Raw genomic sequence first — 20,489 nt, 5'->3', positions numbered from 1 at the left:
GAAGGTGTTTTATCTTAATGCATTCTATGCATTAAGATAAAAAACCTTCTGTGTGCAGCAACCCCCTCAGCCCCCCTAAAACTTACCTAAGCCCCCTCTCTATCCAGCGATGTCCACAAGTGCCTCAGCCATCCGGGACTCTATCTCCTGATTGGTTGAGACACAGCAGCAGCACCATTGGCTCCCGCTGGTGTCTATCAAATTCAGTTAGCCAATCAGGAGAGACAGTGGGTGGGTCGGAATGGCAGCTCCATGTCTAAATGGATACACGGAGCTGCTGCTTGACTCCGGTGCCCCCATAGCAAGCTGCTTTCTGTGGAGGCACTCAACAGGAGGGAGGGACCAGGAGCTCCAGCCAGGAACCCGAGAAGAGGAGGATCCGCGCTGCCCTGTGCAAAATCACTGCACAGAGGAGGTAAGTATAACATGTTTGCTATTTTAATAGAAAAAAAAAATTAGTCTTTGCAATCACTTTAGGATTCTGACACAGCCATAGCAATGCTTGCCTGAATTAGGCGCAGGTAACTTTAAAGGGAATAACCAACAAAAAAAATTGTCAAAATTGTTTTAAATGTTTTATTGAATTCTCCAGTATATTTCTGGCACCTCAAAAGTTATTTTTCTTTACTTGCAGCATGTTTAAAGGAATAAAACTTGGAGAAATGTGCATGTGGCAGAGATGCTCAAAAATACTGTATGTTTTTTTGCCCGCTGGCTGAACAAAACAAACAAATAAAAAACTATGTATGGCCTGCCTTAAAGTGGTTGTAAACCTCATTCATGAAATTTAAACTAGGCACATATACAGTATTTACTTATATCTCTTTAAAGCTCTAATGCTGGCCATACACCTGCCAAAAAATCATTCTAAAATCTGTAATTTGGTCCGATCATCCGTTTTTCGTCCAGTTAATGGGCACATATGGAAAATCGTTTTCAACTTTTCAGAGCCGAAAAATCAAAGGAACAGTTTTGAAAGTCTGCCGGCCGAACGATAAACGAACGATAAATTGAAAGGTTAATGTGTTTCTCGGCCGACCAGTTTGCACTAGGTATATGTGACAAACTGAATTAATTTATGTCCATTAAACGATTTATCTTTCGAAATGTCAGTCACTACATGGTGACACGATCGTCTGCTCTCACGGCTGAGTTTTCATTTTTCGAAAATGAGTTTGTCCGATATTTCGGCTAGTGTATGGCCAGCATAAGTGTCGTTTGTCTCTGGTGCTTCGTTCCACTGTTATCAGCAGGGTCACTTATGACAAGTTATGTGACACAGAAGTTCTGCAACTGCGATACAGCTCTGCATATACCTTCGTTCCTCTGCCTATGTGTAGGGGGTGTGTGTCCCTTTCCTCCAATCAGCTCTCACACAGTGTGAGCCCAGACTCCCAATCAAATGAGGAAGAAAGATTTCTAACACGATCTGCACTTTTCAAAGTGTAGAAAAGGGAAAGACAGCATATACAGTATCTCACAAAAGTGAGTACACCCTTCACATTTTTGTAAATATTTTATTATATCTTTTCATGTGACAACACTGAAGAAATGACACTTTGCTACAATGTAATGTAGTGAGTGTACAGCTTGTATAACAGTGTAAATTTGCTGCCCCCTCAAAATAACTCAACACACAGCCATTATTGTCTAAACCACTGGAAACAAAAGGGAGTACACCCCTAAGTGAAAATGTCCAAATTGTGCCCAAAGTATCAATATTTTGTGTGGCCACCATTATTTTCCAGTACTGCTTTAAACCTCTTGGGCATGGAGTTCACCAGAACAGGTTGCCACTGGAGTCCTCACGGAGGAGGTGGATGTTAGAGACCTTGCCCTCCTCCACCTTCCGTTTGAGGATGGTGGAGGAGGGAAAGAAAAAATAAAAAGATAAAAAGCAGGTTCAGGAACTATTAATAAAACAATTAACGTCCCAGTCTACATTGAAACCATGTGGAGTATAACTCTTAAGGAGATAAATCCACTTAGTTTCCATTTTGGATAATTCTCCTACTTTGAGACTTCCTCTCTAATGGGAAGTGTAATGGTCAATTCCCATAAAGAAGGTCCCTGCTGGTTCTTTACTGTGTACAAGGTCAGTGTCGTGAGACGCTGTGATTTTTGTATCCCTTAAGGATATTGGCAATATTTTCGTTGAGTCTAACACTTAGTGCCCGAGTGGTAAGACTCACGTATTGTAACCCAATTCATGGAGGTCCAATCAGTAAAATTTGCTTCCAGACGAGGCCTGACTCACATTTTTGTGTAATGATCCAGATCCTTCACATCACACCCCTCTCCTCCTTTATCACAATCCAGTTCTTACATCAGTGTCCTCAGATCACAAATCACAGTTCTCCATTTCACATTACTGTTTCCCCTTCACAGTAGTGTTCTCAGCCCCTCTTCACATCAGCCCCACTCCCTTCACAGTAGTGTTCTGAACCCCCTTTACATCACACACTACCTTTACTGTATTTAGGGCAGTGTCCACAACCTTCCTTTTAAATCAACCCCCACCTTCAGTAGTTTCTTCTGCCCCCCCTTCACATCAAACCCTCAACAGTACTGTCCCCTGCCACCTTCACATCACCTCCTGCACAGTAGTGTCCTCTGTCTCTTTCACATGTATCCCCCAACAACACTGCTCCCCTTCACATTACCCCCCCCCCACAGCACTGTTCCCCTTTACATCATCCCCCCCACAGCACTGCCTCACTTTCACATCACCTCCTTCCTCCCCCAAAGTAGTCTCCTGTGCCTCGTTCATATCACTCCTGCCCCCCATCCTTCACAGCCATGTCTCCTGCCCCCTTCACCAATTCTTCCTCACACAGATCAGAGAGCAGGAGGCAGAACAATTCTGGACTGAGGATGGGAAGCACAGTGGCACTGGAGAGTGGGAGTGGTAGCTGCGGGGGGGGGTAACGTTTAATATTAAAAAGATTGTGATTGGTTTCTAGGAACACGCTGCTTCCTAGCAACCAATCACTTGTTGGTTAACTTAAAAACTTAAGTCAGCCAGCTACCACCCTCCTTCCAGTGCCGTTGTGCCCCCCACCTTCAGTCCAAAATTGTCCTGCCTCCCACTCTCTCCTCTGCTGTGATAATGATAGTGGCAGATGCTGGAGGAAAGAAGTGGCTCCTAAATGGCATGACCACGGCAGTCTGGATGGGATGGTGGATGGGTCCAGATCTAGACTGTGGTCTGCCATTTAGTAATGCCTGTTTTAGTTCCTTTTCTATGAAGAAACTATATATCCCACAATCCCTGGGTCTTTCTCTCTAGTGTTCTGCAGGTAAAAACTAGTAGTTAGATCTGAAACAGGCACAAGCAGGCTCAGCAATGAAGGGAAGATGGGTGTTTTCATCACATTTGCACACCCATATTTGTGATGCAACACACAGAAAAGGCAAGGCATGGATTGGGTGAGCCCCAACTAGAATAATGTCAGACTTTACTGGCATGACAAGGAGCACAAAAAAATTAAAAAATATTAATTGCATTATATATTATATACAAACATCTATAAAGTATGTATCCCAATAAATCGATAAAAACAATCATGTATCTGGTGTGCGCTGTGGCAACTACCTATGTAATTGCACAGAGTATACAATATGATACACTATAAGGCGTAATTGCCTAATATTTAGAGCACATTCATGCATTTATGTCAACACATTTCTCATTTAGGCTTCTTCCGACTCATGAAGATAATTGCAGTGGTAACTCAATGCCTAAGCACAGCCGACACAGTGAGTTCCCAGCATAGCTAAAGAACTGATCACTCTGTGTTCTGCTTGGTGTGGTCAGTTTTTGATAGGAAAGCAGAGGGACTGGCAGGAACATCAGGTGTTTCAAACAAAGGAAGCAATACAAAGAGAAAAGAATACTTTTTCATACAAGTACATAGTACATCGAACACATATCAGGAATATGAAATGTATTTATATATTCTTTAATTTCTTAGTCAATTATGTAAAGTCCCGTAAATCCACAAGTCCATCTCACATTACCCTTTCCAGACAATGCTGCTGTACTAGGGTGTCTATGCTTCTGCATAGATAGAGGAGGCACCAGGTGAAAATAAAGGGAAAAAGCCTGAAAACATAAAACTAAAATAAGCCACCACATTAAAGGATTGCTTTCAGCATATTAAAATGTGTTGTTTTGGGTTTAGATACACTTTAAGAGTCAAACATACCTTTTGGAAAAAAAACTCATGACCTTGTCAGAAATTCAGAGCTGCTATGTGTTCTCTCCACAATTGAGCCTTACTAGTTGCTATCTTGGACTACATAACAATTAGCCTTTTTTATTATGGAGATCTAAGAGTCGGAGTAGTTGAGTAGTTACGTTTTTAGCAAAGACAAAATGGGCAGGGCTGAAACTAATTTGTCCACAATAATGATGTGTGTTGTCAGTGCACAACAGGATCCAGGAGCTGAGTGCATTTCTGACAGATCAACTGCTATTTTTCCCTACTTGCATGACCTTTAAAGGAATAAAAACAGGGGAAAAGTGCATGCATTGCAGAGATGTACTGGAAAAAGTTTTTTTTTTAATTTTGCCTTGACATACATATGAAGCTCTTGCATTTAACAGGGGTTATCCCTTGAAGGCACAGAGGTTACTCCTAAGTTGAGGCTCCATGTACAGCTTGTACAAAGGATCCAAGCAGGCTCCAAACAGATAGGGGTTCATTTTTAAGGCTAACTCTCATACTACAGCACTGTTGTTACTTTAGAAACGGTGTTCAGGTTGACTTTAAAGGAGAAGTATAGCCAAAGCTTTTTTGGGGCATACTTCTCTTATGGATCACAGGAGTCAAGTTCATTCTGCACTCCTATGATCTATTTTCTTTACAGTCAGGATCCACCCAGAAGCCTGTTCTCCTGTTCCACTGAGAGCCTTAGCCAGCCCCTCCATCCCTTCCACAGCCCAGTGCTCCAGTGAGCACTGGAGGGGAGAGCAGAGATCTAGTGACTGACAGTCACAGCCCTCTGCTCAAAGCAGAGGAGCAGAACTGCATGATCAGCAGTACTGGATCACTCGGTTCTCACTGCAGAGACGGCGGGGGGACAGATGCAGCATCGGATCGACCAGTATCGAGGTCAGTATAAATGTTTGTTTTTACAATCCCGAACCTCTCTTGTAAATCAACCTTTTTAATATACAAGGAAACCAATCATTTTATAAAATACATATTCTTACTTTCTTTCATCTTCCTTTTCTTTCCCTGTGCATTCAGAGCTGTCATCACCTGTTCAGTTCAGTGCAAATATTGCCTTGTTTACATTTAGCCTGTCTGCAGTCTGCTTGTACTGACAGGGTGCTATAGAGAGAGTCACATGTCTTCATACCAAGGCTGAGAAGAAGAAAAGCATTAGGAATCCCTCTACATATGTACTCACATGGGACAAGGAATGGTCAGGCCTTCACTACACACAGGGCTGTCTTTATAAACAAATAAGACATTTGAAGCCATTGAGTTTTAATAAACCTTGGAAATAAATTTACCATTTCTTATTACCAAGATAACATATACAGTACTGAGCACAAAGCTGGCAATACATTATACAATTTTCCTATTGAATTTCCTTTAGATTTACCTTTACCTGTGTAGTGCAAGGGCCTGCCTAATTGCATTCAAATGGAAAGTGTTGTTTAGGTTTGACCTAATATTGTATGGGTTTTCGTAATCTAAAGGAAAATTGTACAAGAAAGTTGTGAAATGTATGGCCAGCCTAAGTCTCTCTCTGTTCCAATAAAAGCATACGTTGGCAGGTACATTTTATTTGATGCCATCCCCCTGGTGATGTTCTGGGTGGAGTTTGCGTCCTTTAATACCAACTGTGGGTGGTACCTGGCAGTTCAGGTATGGGAACAGGTCACCCCTGACCAACACTATTGAGGTCTCTGGCCAATGCATGAGTGGGAGAGAGCCTTCTGCAGGGTAGGACTGCCAGGAGTATTAGATATGGACACCCAAGGGAGAAGGTGAAAGAACTTTGCCGCCCCTGACCTTCACTTAGCAGGTCTTTGACTTAGTTTAGGATGGCCCCGGGCCTGGGACTAAGGAACACCTTGGATGTGAAACCACCCTTGAGGGACTGCCTGGAAACAATTGGGAAGGTGGCTGGATGTCATGATACTGGGTAGTAGTACTGAGTGTTCTGCACTAAGAATGTGTACTATAAAGAAGGTGTATTGCTGTGTGTGCTTAAGTTGATGCAGTAAAGGTTTAGAAAGCATCTGGCCTGGACATTCCTGATCCCGGGTAATAGACTTCAGACCGGATATATGCGGGAAGGCAAGCCTCCCAGAAGAGTGGGGAACACAAAATGGAGTTGTATTATTAAAAGGCAGGTACATGACTATCCCATCGAGAGAAAAAGCAGGGTCAGGACCTGAGCCATCTTGGCGTGAACCGCGGTCCAATCCAGGCCCCTAAACCCAAAAACAAATATGTATATTTTGTAGCTAACCAGCCTTTAGATGTGGTGGCTGCAATACTTTTCAGGTTCAGCGGATACAGAAAATATTAGTTGATCTGGCCAAAACAGAGACAGGGGAAGATTTCAGCTAAAAGAAGAGGAATCAGCACAATGGACACATTCTACTGTCTGTAAGTATGTCCTTTATGCTGAATTTTGTTTCTTATTTTGGCTGCACTTAGATTTCAATGACAGGTGTTAAACACATGTCTTTTGCTCTTTTTCTGGTCTCTGATTACTGGAAAGAAAGAAGTTCACCTACTTACACTCTGTAAGCTATAAATATTTAGCAAAGGTCATTACTCAACATTGATTAAGTCCACGTAAATCTATGGTACTGTGAAAGTAACAAGTTTTCTAAGAAAATTTATTTTAGAAAATACTTGACAGATTTCCAAATTATGTGTGTGTTATAAGCATCTATAGTGAAATAAATTATTAGGAGAAACATTTAAAATTATTATCTACTTTACTTGATTAGGGTATAACCAATGCCCACTCTTGGTCTTAAACTTGTACCCACACCCCTTCTCTTAATTCTAAACAAAATACTACTGACAACCGACTTGGAGAAAATTGTGGCCTGGTAGGCCATTTTATTAACAAAAACCAAAATACCAAAATAAACATTTTAAACATGAACCATAAATACTCCAGTATCATATCAAGAAAAGGGGTTGTTGGTCTTGGGAGGCACCAAAAATTCCAATTCAAAAACGGTATCAGTATCCAAAAATCCAACGGTCCCCAGCCGCGCAACACCAGCACGGGAACAAACACACTTCACCCCTGATACCACTTTGTTACCACTTCCCGGTTAATCCCCTACTAACCGGGATCCACTAGAGGACTCCATACCTTGGATGGGTCACCCTATGCACTGACCAAAATCTGTTAACGCCTCCAAAGACCCTCAACCGCCAGCACAAAAACACTCTACAACCCTCATGCCAACTTGCATCTTCCAGCTCCACGTTTCACATCCCGAAACTCAAGGGCGGGAGGGCGGGGATTCTTCTTCCTTCGCACGATCCCACGCGGCACTGCTGCAGATTCCAAGCCCCCCCAGTGTAACCATGCCCTTGACCCCACCCCACCTTTGAACTGACCAATGACCACCCTTGACCACCGGCCACAGCCCACCATTTTAACCCCTCCATTGCCGTGTCCCCTGTCCACCCCATCATGAGGCCCTACGCCTATTTTTTTTTTTTTTGCTCTTGATTAGGGTATAACTGATGCCCACTCTTGGTCTTAAACTTGTATCCACACCCCTTCTCTAAATTCTAAACAAAATACTACTGACAACCGACTTGGAGAAAATTGTGGCCTGGTAGGCCATTTTATTAACAAAAACCAAAATAAACATTTTAAACATGAACCATAAATACTCCAGTATCATATCAAGAAAAGCACTGACCAAAATCTGTTAACGCCTCCAAAGACCCCCAACCGCCACAGCACGCAGGTGTGAAACCTTACACCTGTGGGCCCCGCCACACTCGCAGAGCCCGTTGAACACCGTCCTGGATGCCGAGGGCCCACAAGTCGGTGCCCACAGCATTCAGGTGCACCCCATCGATCCGCAGATAACGCCACGTGTCAACCTCCAGCTCCCGGTGTCTAACCACCAAACCCCCATTACGGCAAACAAAATGGCCAACAGCCTTGTTCACTTTAATACGGGCCTTGTTCAGCCTCGCAGCCGACCTCGCAAAACGCCACGAGGTCCAGCCAACGATTTTCGACCAAACAATGATCATATCAGGGAAGGAGGTGCGCAGCCGCAGAAAATCAAACTTGATATCGCGGTCGCATGGAACGGACACCCAAATCATTACCCCCAGCGTGCAGCACCAAGACGCCCGGCGCCCTGTCCAGCCGAGCAAAACGGTGCACTTCCGGCAGGACCTTGCACCAGAGCAATCCCGGTACACCTATCCAACGAACAATGGCCTCCGCCCTGGAAAATCCCAACTGGCGCCCATTGGGTCGAACCTCCGCCCGCCTAGCCCCCCAGAACACATAGGAATGCCCCAGGATCCATATAAGGCAAGCAGGTCCCTCTGTAAGGAAAACAGCAAGAAAACATGACAAACAAAGCAACACCACACAGCACAAGGTCAACCACTCACAACAAATGAGGACGAACGTACAGCCTAAAACGGTTAGACTCCCACCTACCAATCCGTTTCAGAACTGAGTCATCCACTCCCCACCTGGCGGCCTCAGTAGCCGCCCCGATGCGGAAGGAGTGCGACGAATAGTCGCCAGGACTGTAACCCAAAGCAGACAAACACCCCCGGAGCACCGCCCGGAACTGAAACCTGGACAAGGACGTGCCGTCCAAATGCACCAGGAAGGAACCCCCAAACGGGGGGCGTGCCCCCAGAAACTCCCGCACCACAGACACGGGGCAGAGGGCAGAACCCTCCACCCGATACAGGCGAACATACTTACCCTTGCCCAACTGGTCAGTCTTGGATTTCCTCAGAAAAATCGCCACCGAAGAGCCAGAGCAACTCACCTCACCTGCCAAAAGGCCACCAGGAACCCTCCGGTTGCAACTTACCAGTTCGCCAATACGGAACGCCCCAAAAAAAGGCCAAAACAAAAGCCGTTTTGAACAGCAAAGCCTCATACGTGGAAGAGCACACGCAGCCCACTTGCCGCACCAACTCACCCAGCATGGCAAACGAGATCGGGCGACGGCCATCCGGCCGACGCGAACCCCTCCGATAACCTTATAAGGCCTGGCGAATCACGAAATCCTTAGTAAAGTCGGGGAGACCCCCCACCTTGAACATAAAAGCTAAGCCCGCCAGCTTGCGGCCAATGGCCGAGGGCGACACCCCTTGCTCAAAATTCAGACACAAGAAATACAGTACCAGGGGCGGATAGACCATACTCACTGCACCTGCTCCAACCCGCTCCAGAAGGTCCGCCCACTCCCGCCATACCTTTGAATAGGCCATCCACGTAGCATCACTCAGCGACCTTTTGAGCAGCCTCGAGGCGATCCCAACGCAATGCGCCACAGTCCCGGCGGGCAAGGCTCCCCCCGCTTCTCCGCCTCTGGCGCCAGCTCCCGGAACCGGTCCAGCTGAAACCGAGACAAAGCGTCAGCCACCGAGTTGTCCACACCGGGCAAGTGAACAGCATACAAAAAAATATTCAACTGCAGACAACGTAAAACCAAGTGACGTAACAACCCGATTACCGGCGGAGACAAACCGGAGAGCCGATTGATAACCTGCACCACACCCATGTTGTCACAGTGCAGCCGTACCTTCTTGTCCCTGAACTCCGCCCTCCACAGTTCCACCGCGACCACCACAGGAAAAAGTTCTAACAGAACCAAATTCCGCAAGAACCCCGCCGCATGCCAAGCCTCCGGCCAACGCTCCGCACACCACCGACCCCCGAGGAAGGCGCCAAAACCCGTTGAGCCAGCCGCATCCGTGTACAACTCCAGATCGCAGCTGCTGACCGGGCCCCCTTGCCAGAGCGACCGACCGTTAAAGGACGACAGAAACACATGCCAGACCCGCAAATCCTCTGCGTGATCCGCAGTCAACGTAACACAATGATGCGGTGACCGGACACCGGCCGTAGCGGCCGACAAACGCCGGCTGAAAACCCGACCCATGGGCAGGATACGGCACGCAAATGCAAACTTGCCCAACAAAGACTGCAACCGCCGAAGCTGCACTTTTCGCCTACCGACCAGCCAGCAGATTTCCGCCTGAATGTCCAGCAGCTTGTCCTCCGACAAGCGACATTCCATGGCCACCGAATCAATAATGATCCCCAAAAAACTAAGCATTGTCTTCGGACCCTCAGTCTTGTCCGCCGCCAATGGAATGCCAAAGCGTTCCGCCACATGCTGGATGGTGGCCAGCAGAGTGCCGCACAGAGTGGACGAAGGAGGGCCCACACACAGGAAATCATCCAAGTAGTGGATGACCGAATTCACCCCGGCCACTTCCCGCACGACCCATTCCACAAAGGAGCTGAACTGCTCAAAGAACGCACACGAGATGGAACAACCCATGGGCAAACACAGATCCACATAGAAGGAACCCAGCCACTGGCAGCCCAACAGCCGAAAACTCTGCGGATGGACGGGAAGCAACCGAAAAGCCGCCTCAATGTCCGTCTTCGCCAGCAGCGCACCCCGCCCGTACTGACGCACCCAAAATATGGCCACATCAAAGGAAGTATAGGACACCGCACAGGCCTCAGGATCAATGCCGTCATTGACCGACCCCCCTTTGGGAAAGGACAAGTGATGAATCAGCCGAAACTTGCCCGATTCCTTCTTGGGCACCAATCCCAAAGGGGAGACCACCAGGTCGGCCAAAGGAGGCTGGGCAAAAGGCCCCGCCATGCGGCCCATGGCAACCTCCTTAGCCAACTTGTCTGACACCACCCCCGGATTCACCTGCGTCGACCGCAAGTTGTCCGCCACAGGGGAAACAGTCATAACACAAGGAATGACAAACCCCACCGAAAACCCAGTCTCCAGCAAACGAGCAGCCGCCCGATCCGGATACCTACTTAGAAAAGGACGCATCCTTTCCACCATCACCGGCGTCTTCCCTCTTCTGCTGAGCATCCCTGGAACGTGACTTACCCTGTTTAAAACAATGGGAGAGGGGGTGCGCGCCACCGCAGCCGGAGCACTCATGCTTGAAACGGCACGCGGACCCGAACTTGCACGCCCCTTCGTTAAACTGCCAGCAGAAACCCCTACGTTTTGCGGCCGGCTGTCCAGGGGAGTTCTGACCTCCGGCCGTCCCTGGAAAAGGGGACCGCGAGGCCCTCGCTGACGTCATAAGGCGCATCCACAGGCTAATGTCCTTATGATCCCAGCGCAACGCAGGGCGAACCGCCTTGCGTTGGCGGAATTGCTCGTCATACCGAAGCCAAGCAACCCCACCATACACCCTGTACGCCTCCCCTATCGCATCCAGGTAGCAAAACAAGGCGGAGCAATGCTCCGGATGTTTTTCCCCCACCACGCTCGCAAAGATGGCGAAGGCCTGTAGCCAATTACCAAAAGTGTATGTCTTTTTGTGTATGTCTCTACCAGCTTTGCACATCGCCTCCCTCGCTGAGCCGTCCGGGCCGAACGATCCACACCGGCCGGGGCGGCCGAAGATCCGGACACCAGTAGACGAGCAGGCGGGATCGGCAAGGATGGGCGAGCGGGACCCCGCCTGGACTAGCTCCAACGCTGCAGGGGATTCCTCCCAGAGGCCTCGCCGGCCCCAGCAGGAGAACGCTGGACCGGCGAGCCTGGAGGGTCCACTCGTGGGCTCCCAAATTGGCGCACAGCTCGGGGGGACACAGGAGGGCTGTAACGCTCCGGCGGCCGTAACCGCCGAGCGCGGGAGTGCCCGTCCCCACCGCAGCAGGCCCCCCCTCGAGCATAGAGGAGACCTGCGCCCGCAACCAGTCCGGCCCCCTTGAGGCGGCAGCCTCCCTGAGCCGGCCAAATAAGGCATCAAAGTCCTCCATAAAGAAAAAACAGCAGCACAGCAGGGAGGATTCTTCTTCCTTCACACGATCCCACGCGGCACTACTGCAGATTCCAAGCCCCCCCCCCCCCCCAGTGTTACCATGCCCTTGACCCCACCCCACCTTTGAACTGACCAATGACCACCCTTGACCACCGGCCACAGCCCACCATTTTAACCCCTCCATTGCCGTGTCCCCTGTCCACCCCATCATGAGGCCCTACGCCTATTTTTTTTTTTTTGCTCCGGGCCTGTCTTAACATTAAAATGGTTGTAAAGTCACTACTGACAAATCCTGTAATCCCCTCTCTTAAAAGATGATATACAGTGTCTTGAAAAAGTATGCATACCCCTTAAAATGTTACACATTTTGTCATGTTACAACCAAAAATGTACAGGTATTTTATTGGGATTTTATGTGATAAACCAACACAAAGTGGCACATATTTGTGAAATGGAAGGAAAATGATAAATGATTTTCAAAATGTTTTACAAATAAATATCTGAAAAGTGTGGCATGCATTTGTATTCAGCCCCCCCTGAGTCAATACTTTGTAGAACCACCTTTCGATGCAATTACAGCTGCAAGTCTTTTTGTGTATGTCTCTACCAGCTTTGCACATCTAGAAAGTGACATTTTTTCCCCCATTTTTCTTTGCAAAATAGCTCAAGCTCTGTCAGATTGGATGGAGAACGTCTGTGAACAGCAATTTTCAAGTATTGCCACAGATTCTCAATTGGATTTAGGTCTGGACAGGGCCGTTCTAACACATGAATATGCTTTGATCTAAACCATTCCATTGTAGCTCTGGCTGTATGTTTAGGGTCGTTGTCCTGCTGGAAGGTGAACCTCGGCCCCAGTCTCAAGTCTTTTGCAGACTTCAACAGGTTTTCTGCTAATATTGCCCTGTATTTGGCTCCATCCATCTTCCCATCAACTCTGACCAGCTTCCCTGTCCCTGCTGAAGAAAATCATCCCAACAACATGATGCTGCCACCACCACCATGTGTCACGGTTCTCACCATGTATTACAGGCAGCCAGGTGTGGTCGCCGTTAAGTACCTGACATGGGATTTGAACCTGTGTACTTTGACATTCTGTCCTGTTAACCTGCCTCTGAGCCACAGTTCAGCTCATATGTATCCAGTCTTGTTAACCTGGTATTGCCTGCAGCACTAGGGGGCTGGACTTCACCTGAGTGTGCTCTTGTCTCTCATTGTCCACCTGAAGCTAATTGCTCAATTAAGCAAGCTATAAAACACTGCCTCTCACTGAGAGCATTGTCAGTTCATTGCTGATCCTTCCTTGTTCCTGTGTTGCTGATCAATGTTCCAGACCTTGTTCCTGTTGACAGACATTGTTCCTGTGTTCCTGTTTCCCAAGCGTGTGTTCCAGACTGACTCCGGCTTCCATCCTTACCTTGTTGTTCCTGTGATCCTTATCCGGACTCGTGTCATCCAGTGACTTCTGTTATTCCTGGACTTCCCTTCCCATTGTATTCCTGCCGGTCCTGCCTATTGGAGCACCGTCCCTGCCAAGCCCCCGTGCACAAATTCACAGCCCAGGTGGCTTTCTTACCTGGTCACCTTGGACTGTGTATACCTGCAAGGGTGAGCGTACATCTCTGCGTTACAGACTCCGACAAAGTTAAGCCGTGTGACACCATGTTTCACGGTGGCTATGGTGTATTCAGGGTGATGTGCAGTGTTAGTTTTCCATCACACACAGCATTTTGCTTTAAGGTCAAAAACTTTCTTTCAACAATGGCTTTCTTCTTGACACTCTTCCATAAAGGCCAGATTTGTGGACTAATAGTTGTCCTGTGGACAAATTCTCCCACCTGTGCTGTGGATGACAGCAGCTCCTCCAGAATTACCATGGGCCTCTTGGCTGCTTCTCTGATTAATGCTCTCCTTGCCCTGCCTGTCAATTTAGGTGGACGGCCATGTCTTGGTAGGTTTGCATTTGTGCCATACTCTTTCCATTTTCTGATGATGGATTGAACAGTGCTCTGTGAGATATTCAAAGCTTGGGATATTTTTTTATAACCTAACCCTGACCTGTCTGGTGTGTTCCTTGGCCTTCATGATGCTGTTTGTTCACTAAGGTTCTCTAACAAACCTCTGAGGGCTTCACAAAACAGATGTATTTATACTGAGATTAAATTACACACAAGTGGACTATTTTAAAATGAGGTGACTTCTGAAGGCAATTGGTACCACTAGATTTTAGTTTGGGGCATCAGAGTAAAGGGAGCTGAATACAAATCCACGCCACACTTTTCAGATATTTATTTGTAAAAAATTCGGAAAACCATTTATCATTTTCCTTCCACTTCACAATGTGCCACTTTGTGTTGGTCTATCACATAAAATCCCAATAAAATACATTTATGTTTTTGTTTGTAACATGACAAAATGTGGAAAATTTCAAGGGGTATAAATATTTTTTCAAGGCACTTTAATGTGCAGTAACTGTGTTTTTTTTAAATGATTGCGCAATATACCTTATTTTCAGCGCCGCTGGGTGCTCATGTGACCTGCCTGCTCTCTCCTTCCCCACTCCGAGCACTACAGCAGGAGGGGCTGAGATTCCTGACATCAGCCGGGAGGAGTGGAGGAGAGCGGTGGGGTGGGAGGACACGTGAGCACTCAGCAGTGCTGTAAATTATTTTGAGCAATATTTAAAAAAAAAAGTTACTTCACATTATATCATCCTGTAAGAGAGGAGATTGCAGAATATGTCAGTAGTAATGTTACAGACTCTCGAGCTGATAGGGAGGGAGGGGAAGAGAGGAGAGCAGCGGGCTGACTGAGGCAGTACCCCGACCACGCTAATCATGGATCAGCAACCATGATTACCGTGTTCAGCACACTAAGGGGGACACAAGAACAGGCAGGATCAACCAGGTTTTTTTAGAATATAGAGAGGGGCAAATGACACAGCACAAGCACTATGCTGTGTATCATGCTTTAAAGGCTCAGGATAATTTTATTTATTTTTTTAGGGTTACAACCACTCAAATTTTTAGCCATGATGCATATCTCTGTTTGAGTCCTTATCTCAGCATTAATGAAAATGTGTTTCGAGATCAACTTAATCCTGACCCAACTCTCCAGCCTCATCAATCGATTTTTTTGGAGTTAATAAGTTGCACCCCCCCCCCCTCCCCCAGGCAGTTAATGATTTTTCCATCACTCACCTTAAGCAGAGCATCTTCCCTTCTTGCTGTTAGTACGAGATGTGCACCTGCCCTGGCGTAGTGGTATGCTATTTCTTCGCCAATGCCAGTGCTTGCACCAGTAACTAGGACCCTAGCATTGGCAAGACTTTCTGAAAAATATGGAGTAGAAAATTTAAGCAAAGCACATAGTTTTCAATGAATCTTCTTTTTATACAAAAAAAATAAAACATTTTTAAGTGCATATACCCTTTCACATATTTATTAGAGATCAAAATAAGGTCCCAAAACAGGTCATAAAATGTGGCTTTTTATGATCCGCTATTGCCACAATGCAGTAGTTGTATTCAAAATTACATAATCCTGATCTTGCTATTAATTTTATTTCTGAATTCATCCATGCAACACCTGTTTTTTACAAGAATAAGGAAAATAAAGAAATAATGACAATACATCTGGCATGGAGTGTTTCCTTTGAGCTAAAATGTGCGTATACTGTAGGTACAAAAGTCTATTAAAACGTTAAGGGCTCGTTCACATGCACAGTGCCCTCTGAAGAATCTGCATTGCCTTGCTCTTCAGAGAGCAATTGAAAAGTGGTATGTTGTCTTCTCACTGCCTGCTTTACCCTGTAAATGCCGCACTTCCACATCGCAATTGCCTGCATTGCACATGGTTTGGGCGCAGCTCGATTAACTTGCATTGGCCACGTAGACTGGCGGTAACACCCGCTGAATGCAATATGCTGTTTTTGTCGCGACCATGCAATGTGCCGTGCTTTGAGTGGCTGCATGCTCAGGTGGGCAGTTGGAAGGTAGTAAAACCTTGGCTCAACTGTTTTTCTGCCCACTAGCCAAACGTTGCGTGCATGAAATAGAATGAACTTCAAAACACAAAAACTATTCAAAATCACAAGTGAAACACAGACACTGATGCACATGTACAGGTTTAAGGCTACATTTATAGCTATGCGTCACATTTTCAAGCGTTTTTTCAAGCACTTTTTTGGGAGAAGAATTGCACGTTGTTTTGTCAGGTATTTTTCAACTACAAGGTGTGTAGTCCTGTTAAAAAAGGGGCTGAGAGCTGCTGTTTGAGAATAAAACATGCGACAAAATGCTTGAAAAAAAACGCTTGAAAAGAGCTCATGTCGCACTTTTCAGGCGTTTACATTGAAGTCTGTGAGGACAAAAATGCTCAATTCTGCCTGAAAAGTAGCTGGTGTACTTTTTTTGAGTGACAGTTGCAGCGTCCCACTCAGGACACGTGGGGACTGGGGACTGCAAATGTATTACTTCTTTGTCATTGCTGTATTGCATGTCATTTTGCATTGCTACACCTGTTGCATCCCTGTTCATAGGCTGGACAAGTGTGCTTAATACTTACCACCACTAGATGGGGATAGCACCACTCTGGGATATCTAACCCAGCTCAGGTCCTATCTCTGGGGAGTGGTTGTGTTCAGTAGTCTGTGTGCAGAGTAATCACAAGGTGGAGGAGTGAAGTTCAGTCCAAAGAAGGGACAAATTGAAAGTGCTCAAACCAAAGGGTAATAGCCACCAACCGGCAGCAAAGACCTTTGAGAATATAGGTGAAGGATTTCTTAGCCACCGGCAACATCACCGAATGTCACTGGATTCAAAAGGGATCAGAAACCGAGTCACTTACCAGTAAGCATTATACTAAACCACAGCCTGAGTCCAGGATTACCAAAGCCTATTAACAGTGGATCAGCAGAATTCCTCTATTTACCCAGAGACTGTATTCTATCTGGGTGTTTATACTGCAACCAAAACCAGTCGCAGTAAAAGTTGTGAGTTGTATCCTACCACTGTCTACCTCATTCTTCAATATTGCTACTACAACTGGTTGTACCACCATTAACGGTACTGGCGTCAAGACAAATACCATCAATGGACCTAGCTGCCACAAGCCCCCTAAACACCACTGTCATCAAGGGCACCTCAACCACCATCTTGGCTAGTGTTTCCCTATCCCAGAGCGTGCCCCGGAGGATTTCATGCTGTCTTCCTCTTCACTGTGCGACCGGCCCAGGGAGGCTTTCTGCTAACCGTGAGTAAACCGATGAACTGCATTATTGCTGTCTCTCATCGGCCCACCGTACACCTCACGTGTCGCCCCTGCAGTTTTGGCACGTCGTACAGTCATTTTGCTACAAGCCACAGATGTTAACAAGGGCTATTGAAAACAATAGGTTTTTGCTTGTTGAGCCTTTTTGAGCTTCAAGCTACAAACTACAAAACGCTCAAGTGTGAACGGGGCCTAAAATATATGTTCAACTTCTAAACTAATGTAGCACTGTCCCCGTAGGGCTTGCTGTGTGTTGACCTCTTAGGCCTCCCTCTGATTACCTGCAGACAGTTGCTGGGGGTTTTCACATATCCCTCCTTACTCCCGTTTTGCTCGTTACTCAATAAACAGTCTAGGGTGTTTGATTTTTATATTTATTGTGGAACTTGGATGGGAGAAGTGAATAGTGGGATACTCCAACTGAACTATTTACAGTAGATAAGAACAACTCCCACTTGGCCTCACCAGATTACTTGTGGAAACAGACACACTGACTGCTTTTACCATACTGCCACTTGTATGAAAGAATTAAGTTTTCTTGCTCTTTCTAGCAGCAGACTTGATGCAACCATATCTCCAGGACACTCTCTAGCATACCCTTGACTGACACCAATCCACTGACTCTTCTACTTGAAGGGGTGGCCCTCACAGAACAGGACCCATGACACAGATCTGTACACACTTTAGGCAGATTCAGATCCTATCCAGTGTCTCCCTTCCAGTCAGCTCTACAGGACATCTGGGCCCAGCTTCTATCTTACTTTCAGTCCCTTAGGTTGACTACCCAAGGCCGCTTGGCAGATTCTATAGAGGAGAGAAAGCTGCCCCCTCCCTCCAGGGCCCCACTCTCCAGTCAAAGACCCTGAGCACACGTGCCCTTAGCATTTATACAGACACCAGCATGCACTGAGGCACTTTCCTCTGCCAATCACCAGGGCTGTAACAATGCCTGTGCCCTCACTTGTCCGGTTTCCTCCCACTGTCCAATATGCCTACCTATTGGACCAGTATGAAACATTCAGACAAGCTGAGCTGCACCTGAGCACCATGAGCAGACCCTACCAATGGATTCTGCTCCCTGGTAGGCAGAGAGCACTATAAACTTACCTGGCTAACTTCCTGTTAAGCTGAAAGACCCAAAAACTATACTTTCTTCTAGCACCTACCTAGGAGGGTGCTACATCCACCACATCCCCCCCCCCCCCCCCTGCCAAACCGAGCCATGTCCTCATTGGCTCTGGGCATCCTCCCCTACAAAAATATCTGTACAAAAATCTACAGTATCCCACAAACTTAGAAAAGGGAAAAAAAAGGAAATAACATATGTACAAGGCCATGGGGCATACCCCATATTTGTCCGGTAAGCACAATAATTTACGTGGAAAAATAAAGACATCTGCTGTACAAGAAATTTACAAGTTTTAAAGGGAGCATACGCCAAGTGCACTATATTAGTGCACCCCCCGCCAAACAAAAACTGCTTGACAGGGAAATAGTTAAACACACTGACTAACTATACTACAAATAACATTTGTACACATATAAAGAAATTGGCTATGGACAACTTCCACAGAGGCATGGAGACTCCTTGAGAACCTGCAAAGAAAACACAAGCATGTAGAAAATTTATATTCCATCTACTTACAGTGAGGCTGTCCTCCCCGCAGAGGCGACCTTCTCACCTGGAAAATCTCTATCACTAGCATTCATGTAGAGACAGCAAATGCATCCAGCCCCCTAAGGACAACTCTTGACTCGTGGTCCTGTTGTGTTCATGTAATAGACAAACAGAACAACCTACCATTCTGACTGACTAAGCATATTCTATACTTGTTCCATTCGGGAATCACATGACTAGCAATAGGCAAAGTCCCTATCAATTACCAGGGTACTGATTCTTTCCTATTCTAGCCAGACCCACAAGATAGGATGAAGAGGTGCAAAGTCCATCTGACTGGTGCTTGCAATGTCATTCCCTCTGCAACACCGAGGCAACACATCTTCTCCTGGTGGCATGCTGTCATTGCTGGAGCCTTAGCAATAGCTGGCCTACTTGTGAGTGTCTGTAAGAACTCTTAAAGGAGCCCTTTCTCTCTTGCACCCCTTTCTCTGAAGAGACAATGAGGCACTACCCCTTTTTTCCTGAAAAGGTAGGAGCTCGCACAAATTTTCCTTCAACATAACACAGACCCATTGGCCCAAAGGAATCTTCTCAAAGTGTCCCTTATGACGTATCTTCGCAAAGTGTCCTTAAATAAATATTGCCTTATTATTGTCTTAAGTGTCTCTGTGAACTAGGGGTTTACCCCCTCCAGGTAGCAACCCCTGGCTTTAATAGGAGAAGTCCTCTGTGGCAGAAGTTCTTTTCTCCCAGGTGATGAAACAATGGCAGTTTCAATGATCCCCTCCTTCATTTGCCAGGATAGAATGGAAGAACGATTTGGGAAAAGGGCTTTTAGCCCCAATAGCAACATTTCAACAGTGGTAATGCTTCGGACTCAACGGCCCCTTTGTAATATGCAGTGCTTTAAACAGACCAAGAACTCGGTGTACCTCAGTAGTAATGGTCAGTATGAGGTATACAAACCATCTTGCCTTCAGGACTCAAAATGCTGATGGCCCAAGCTTGGCCTTTCTTGTCTGGAAAGTTGACTTCCACTTGATCAATATATATCGACCTACCCAGATTCCAATTTTCTTTGGTGGATAGGAAGGTTTCCCACAGCTGAGGCCTGGATGGGTTCCGACGCTGTTTAGGGACAAAGACAAAGTCCCAGACAGCTTCTTCACACCAAGCCTCCCTCTTGCTTTCAATTTCCTCCATTATCTCCGGTGGAGCATATAGATAATCATATCCGTATTCCATGGCCACCTTCCTCTGAATAAGCCTTTGGAAACGAGAGAATCTGGGAAGTTTCTGCCTGTCTCCTCTCCCAGGTGGGGCATACGGGGTCTCTACTTTAGAGATCAGTCTGGAATAAGTGTCATTCTATGCTCGGGCCCAAGCATAGGTGCAAGGTGGTGATAAGTCTGGGACCCTTGTGGCATAGGCCTCATAGAACCCGAGATTCCTCGCACATCTCATGCGAACGACCGCTGCCTCTGTTTCTTCACTAATTGAACTTGAACTTGAAGGACTTCTTCCCTCAGTTCCCTAGTCCTACTCAGTCTCCACATCTGATCCCCATTCACC

At 46.5% G+C, this 20,489-nt stretch overlaps 1 protein-coding gene across 1 annotated transcript in view; it reads right to left on the bottom strand.

Annotated features, from left to right (window-relative positions):
- The window catches only part of HSD11B1L (hydroxysteroid 11-beta dehydrogenase 1 like), a 54,517-nt gene that overhangs the window by 31,273 nt on the left and 2,755 nt on the right, over positions 1–20,489 (bottom strand). Inside the window, exon 2 of the mRNA XM_082243915.1 lies at positions 15,227–15,357. Coding sequence (XP_082100041.1) covers positions 15,227–15,357 — 131 coding nt within the window. The remainder of the gene's footprint in view (positions 1–15,226; positions 15,358–20,489) is intronic.

The sequence above is a fragment of the Pelophylax lessonae genome (assembly GCF_965119305.1).
Source record: "Pelophylax lessonae genome assembly, chromosome: 1".
Classification (NCBI taxonomy): Eukaryota; Metazoa; Chordata; class Amphibia; order Anura; family Ranidae; genus Pelophylax; species Pelophylax lessonae.
This window is presented reverse-complemented; position numbering and strand designations above follow the sequence as displayed.